We start from the raw sequence: 6,687 nt of genomic DNA, 5'->3' as shown, positions 1-6,687 counted from the left end.
TAAGGCAGGTCTTCACCAGACATCACCGGCAACAATGTCACCTATGGGCACAAACCCACCGTCACTGGACCAGACAGGACTGGCAAAAAGTGCTCTTCACTGACGAGTCGCGGTTTTGTCTCACCAGGGGTGATGGTCAGATTCGCATTTATCGTCGAAGGAATGAGCGTTACACCGAGGACTGTACTCTGGAGCGGGATTGATTTGGAGGTGGAGGGTCCATCATGGTCTGGGGCGTTGTGTCACAGCATCATCGGACTGAGCTTGTTGTCATTGCAGGAAATCTCAACGCTGTGCGTTACAGGGAAGACATCCTCCTCCCTCATGTGGTACCCTTCCTGCAAGCTCATCCTGACATGATCCTCCAGCATGACAATGCCACCAGCCACACTGCTTGTTCTGTGTGTGATTTCCTACAAGACAGGAATCTCAGTGTTCTGCCATGGCCAGCGATGAGGCCAGATCTCAATCTCATTGAGCACGTCTGGGACCTGTTGGATCGGAGGGTGAGGGCTAGGGCCATTCCCCCCAGAAATGTAGGGGAACTTGCAGGTGCCTTGGTGGAAGAGTGGGGTAACATCTCACAGCAAGAACTGGCAAATCTGGTGCTGTCCATGAGTAGGAGATGCTCTGCAGTATTTAATGAAGCTGGTGGCCACACCAGATACTGACTGTTACTTTTGATTTTGACCTACCCCTTTGTTCAAGGACACATTATTCCATTTCTGTTAGTCACATGTCTGTGGAACTTGTTCAGTTTTTGTCTCACTTGTTGAGTCTTGTTATGATCATACAAATATTTACACGTGTTAAGTTTGCTGAAAATAAACGCAGTTGACAGTGAGAGGATGTTTCTTTTTTTGCTGAGTTTATTTTATAGAGCTGGCAACAACTTTAATGCACAGTCTGATATTCAAATACATGTTCAGATAAATTATAGAATCTGGGCAAGTCACATGCAACACAAATACAGGTAGTTACTGTATATTAGTCTAACTATTAAATCCATTTTTATTTTCTGCAGATAAATGATGTTGCACTTAGGCCTACACACACAAATACACAGATGTGATAAGCAATGATTCTGTCAGCTTAGTCTGTACATCTCTGACTTGCTCATCTGAATGCTCTCTCTGTCGTTTTCGCTCTCTCTCCCCGACCGTAGATCTTCCTCTCTTTCTGAATTGGCGCTAAGTGCACATCATTCCTAATGTATTTGTTACTTCTATGTATTAACCTCCTTATTTGCCCCAACATGCCAGATGGAAGAAGAGAGACAGAATGAGAGGGAGAGAGAGAGAGAGAGAGAGAGAGGAGAGAGAGAGAGACAGGGAAGAGATTGAGTAGAGTTGTATAAACATATGTATGTTTATCTAAACCTACTCCATCTCTTCCCTCTCTCTCTCCCTCCATCTCTCTCTCTCTGTCTCTCTTCTTCCGTCTGGCATGTTGCCGGAGGGAGGAACGAGGGGGAGGAGAGTGAAAGAGCGAGAGAGCAGGTGGGCGGAAGAGAAAAAGGCAGAAAGGACGGAGGGACTCCAGTGGATTATGAGGGTAATTTGTGAGATGATGCCAAAATAACCTCTAACCTACTCAGCATTTCTCTCTCCCTGACACACGCACGCACATACACACATACATACATACAGTCAGTATTTACAGTATACTGCCCTGGTCTATCTCTCTCTAGCTCCAGACTGAAGGACCCCATAAACATAGATATTGGACCCGCTTAGCCCGCTCCCATTAAAACATTAACAATAAGTAACACTCATGCCCAAACTGATCTCAGCTCAGCCTTCGCAGCCTTTTTCCTACAACTCCCTGAAATATGTTGTGTCTCTTGGGACCCCATGGTCATGCATCACTGGTGGTGATTGATAAATCAATCAGTCCACTACAGTCCTCTTCAAACCCTACCTGTTTATTGGGCCTTTGATAAATAGTCACACAAAAAAACACTTGGACGGTTGACTCCAAAGTGGGGTCATGGTCCTTGTATACTTTAGATCGCACTTGGTGACATCTCCAAAATACACACATGTAGTTGTCTTTCTGATACACACACACGTACCAGCACGGTCTCAGACCAGTACGGTCCGGTTCCCCCCATAGACCCGGTTCTCTGTCAGGTACATTTTGGGGACCTCCACGATGTCCCTGAGAAGCCCTCTCTTAGCTCCTCCAGCACCAGTTTCAGGCCCGGGTTGTCGCCAGTCTGGGATTGCAACAGGCGAGGGACCAGAGGGAGCAGGGTGAGGGACAGGCACACGGAAGCTGTCCCTGTACAGGCTGTGTTTCCCTCCATAGGGTAAGGGCAAAGAGGGGCGGGGCAGCCAAGGGTGGCAGGACATGGTGGGAGGGGCTTTGTGGCCCGGCAGGCGGCTGTGGGTGGAGCTCTTCTTCAGAGTAAGGTAGGAGGAAGGGGCTTGCAGACCAGAGGAAGGGGCAATCTCTGACCTGAGGAGAGAAAAAAAGGTGAAAGGTAGGGGAGAGAGGGATACGACACACACAAAAACACACTACCCTCTAGTGGCAAAATAAAGAAAATACACACACACATATACATACATACATACATACATACATACATACATACATACACACACACACACACACACACACACACACACACACACACACAATCACACTTCTTTGGTGTAGTGGTACCTGCTAAAGCGCCTGTAGTATGCATGAGCTGTGCTGACTAAAGGATCTGCTGTCACAGTCGGGGTCTGGCCTGGATCAAGCTGTCTATAAAGTGCCTGAGAGAAGATATACAGATCTGTTGGAATACAGGTTGGACATTCATTCATTCATTTAGTCTCACCTTTCCACTCACACATTCTACTGGCTCCATTGTTTACTTTTGAAAGGTAGATGTATTCACAATTTCCATTTCACAAATACACTATTCAGACTTGAGAGAAGTTAACTTAACATGGACTTCAGTTAAAACATGTTTACTTAAATCCATGCTTATTAACTTAGACCTAAGTCCATGTTAAGTGTACTTATCTGAATCGGGCCCAATGTCATTATGTCAGAACATGAAATATTGCCCAATATTATTGTCAGTTTGTCTGTCAGTTTGTTTGTTTACCAGCAGGGTGCAGTAGTGGTCCAGCAGGGGGCCATGTGGAGCAGCCTGGCCCCTGTAGCTGTCCTGCATTTCACTGATTGGCTGAGAGAGCAGGCGCACTGTCCCACAGTCCCGGAGCTGGGGGGTGAGACATATACACACACAACCATCAGGTGCTACCTTTGAATGAAAACACAGACACACACATACACACTCAATCGCTCTCTCCTTACCTGTTGTGCCAGCTCATTGAGGAAGTGTGTGTTCCAGTGTGGAGGGGCACGTGGGTGCAGTGTGTTGGCCAGGGGTCCCGTCTGAGGCTTCCTGTCGTGCTCCAAGCGTGAGGTGACAGAGAAGTGACTGCTGGTGGACACCAGGGGAGAATGCTGGAACAGAGGGGGCAGAGATGCACCCTGAAACACACAAGATGTGTGTGTGTGTGTGTGTGGCGAGAAGAAGCCTTGTTTATACCTGGTTCTATCATGCATCCTTTGTCCTGATCTTTTCCACATTCTGATTGTACCCACATTTTTCAGACAGGGTAGACTATTAAAAGACGCATTGGGATCTGATTATGATCAGATCTCCTTGACCACTTTTGGAGGAAGTCAGGCACACATTGGGTCTGAATATCTTACAAGTGTAGACAGATCTGGACCGTGAAACCATGTAAATCATCATTATCCCAAAATCATTGACAGGTGGCACTATTGATTTATGGTCAATGTGTCTTTAAAAAATGTATATAGCAATATTATTTTGAAAGAATAGCTGTCAAATAATTTGCATACAGGAAATCTGGTCACAATACTGACAGTGGATATATGAGACACATTTTAAGACCATATTTCTGAAAATGTGCACACAATCAGAATGTGAACAAGATCAGGACATGCTAGCTCAGGTATAAACGAGGCTAGAGAGATTGGGTGTAAACACGTTTAAACACTGATGATCATAAAATAGCCTATAGCCCATAGCTGCTGAAACACAAACCTACCGAGCCACATCTCTTGCTAAATTTATAAGACTTATAATCAGAGTTCTTTGAATCGAATTCTTTGAATCTTTATTAGGCCTAATTCAAATTGTAAATCGTCTTCCTCTTAAACCTACCTTGTGACTCTCCACATAAAAAGGCAAGGGCTGTACATACATATGGCTGACACCTGCACTTGTCTGTCCCAGCTCTCGCCTGTGTCCCTTCCACAAAGCCATTGTATTGATGTGACAGTTGACCCAACAACAGGAACTCCCTGTTCACTTAGCTACTAAAATACCATATGTTTACATGAAAAAATATATGTTTACATGAATGAAGAAAACGAGATATCACACATGTATACGCATGTTCTTCAAATCAGCAGAAAAGGAAAGACAACACGACAGGAGCTTCAACAGTGCTTGAACATTATGCTTTGTTTTGGTAATATCGTCATAGATACCGTAGACGCTACTAGCGCAAATTCTGCGCGCGCACACACGTCACTCAATGGACAAACAACAGTGGACTTTTACTTAATTAATTTGGTCCATTCAACAACAGAGCGATACGAACCTTGTTTCAGCAGGATGTTGTATCTATACAACATATCTATGTCATGCCTTATTGGAATGGATTTATTGATAATATATGTTGGGAAAAAGTTTGGATGTTGCCACACACATACCTACTTGTTAACAAAATTAAGGAAGTTTCCTTTAAAATTATTCATAAATATTATCCTGCCAACAAATATATGAAGAAGTTTAAGGAAAACATCAACTCAAATTGCTCCTTTTGTAATGACCACCCAGAAACAGTGTTGCATCTTTTTTGAGTGACAATATTTATTTACAAACACCAAGACAGACAGATTATACTATTATATCGTACTGTACGTTGTTATGGTTTACGACATTGTGCTGCTTTACAGATTAATGGGTTGTCGGAATGAGTGGTATATGTCATTACACGACAGAGTGATGTACAATGTGAAACTGTGGCGTTCTTTGACAGCTAAACTAGATATAGCATTGGCGACGAAGATGGCTGAATTTAGCTTACCACAGCCAGCACTATTCCTCGCCGTGCTTGGCGAACCTCTAGTCCTGTGGAATAACTGGCTTGAAAGTTAACACTTATCTCAAAGATGTGGATTTTTCTAGTATTTCAGACAAGTGGAGGACAGTACTGCTCCGTCACTGCCTCGGTACAGATGATTTTCAGAGCGCTTGGATCGGCTCCTACAATTCACCGCTGAAGTCAGCATCCTACTGAACCACTTCGCCGGGAAAGAGCGAGTGCTCCTCCGACGCTACCGGTTATGGAAAAGACACTGACGCCCGGGTGACTGCATTCAAAGCAACATGGCTAATCTGAGGAGTTTGGCTAGCTCTTGTAACTATAGGACAGTTCAATGCGAGATCAGTTGATAGAGGGGATGTTATGTGAAAAGACAAGGAGATACTGCTTTTGGAATCGAATAATTTACAACTTGATGGAGCTATTAAAATAGCAGTCCAGGTTGAAGCGGCTTTGGAATGCTCTACTATGTTAACAGACAGCACCGCAGCATACACTCAGCCCCTAGCCATTCTCACACAGCAACTTCAGCCCGAGCAGGCGCACTACAACGATCACACGCTGTGCACGCCCGACCACGTTGATAGCTGCATGGACACATACACCGGCATGCCCCTGCAGCAGGCAGACTGATAAACAAACATAAGTAGCTGTGGCAACTGCGGGTCTAGCTCTCACAATTCAAGGGCTTCAAATTGCCCAGCCTGTGAGAAAATATGCAAGAACTGTTCAAAATACAATGACTTTGCTAAAGTGTGTCGTTCTGCCCCAGCTGCATACTAGCTCCACCCAGAACAGGCCCTTATTTTCATCTCACTCTCAACATGAACACACTGAAATCCAAACCGTCTCCACTAACCATGTGTCATTCAAGACATGCACTGTGCAGCTAGCTGGTCGAGGTGGGTTTGCCTTTGCTACTGGATACTGGCACTGCGGTGTCATTGCTCAACCTTGTCACTTACATGATTTTCAGTCACCTACCACTCCCAACAGCGCTCCACTGCCCTGTGTTGGTGTGGTAGATCCAAGATAGACATTGCAGGCACCCTCCAGGTTCCAGTGCTCTACTGCGCCAAGCGCAAATCATTCACATTTCACGTTGCAAAGCGGGGTGCCAACCTCCTGGGCCTCGACCTCTTCACAGGCTTGGGGTTCACACTGAGAGATGAGTGGGTCAACTATCCCCCCAAGTTACCGGCACATGGCAAAAGAACTGGCCAACTCTGTTTGATGGACTCTGCTGCCTCACAGCTTTTGCTCACAGGCCCCTAGTGAACCCGGATGTGACCGCAGTCATGCAGCCCCTGTGGCGCATTCCCTTTGCACTGCATGATGATGTCACAAAAGATCTCCAGTCAGAGTTGGAGCTAGGCATCATTGCGCCAGTCAACTCTGCTCCCTGGATTTCAAACGTGGTCATCGCATGCTGGTGTGTTCAGATACACACGCATGCCTTTTGGACTTAGCTCCGCCCCCAGCTGCTTCCAGAAGGTGATGAGCACCATCTTCGCTGGAATACCCGGAGTGGCAGTCTGTC

The 6,687-nt window shown here is 45.6% G+C and overlaps 1 protein-coding gene across 1 annotated transcript; it reads right to left on the bottom strand.

Moving 5' to 3' along the window:
* Positions 1-856: 856 nt before the first annotated feature.
* saxo3 (stabilizer of axonemal microtubules 3) lies at positions 857-4,490 on the bottom strand. Its single transcript, XM_020486208.2, has 5 exons — positions 4,199-4,490; positions 3,316-3,495; positions 3,104-3,220; positions 2,671-2,765; positions 857-2,460 (listed from the first exon to the last, which is right to left on the bottom strand). Exons 1-5 carry the CDS (start codon positions 4,298-4,300, stop codon positions 2,085-2,087), a joined length of 870 nt encoding a protein of 289 aa, XP_020341797.1. The 5' UTR covers positions 4,301-4,490; the 3' UTR covers positions 857-2,084.
* Between the last annotated feature and the right edge of the window lie 2,197 nt (positions 4,491-6,687).

The sequence above is a fragment of the Oncorhynchus kisutch genome, linkage group LG6, assembly GCF_002021735.2.
Source record: "Oncorhynchus kisutch isolate 150728-3 linkage group LG6, Okis_V2, whole genome shotgun sequence".
Lineage (NCBI taxonomy): Eukaryota > Metazoa > Chordata > Actinopteri > Salmoniformes > Salmonidae > Oncorhynchus > Oncorhynchus kisutch.
This window is presented reverse-complemented; position numbering and strand designations above follow the sequence as displayed.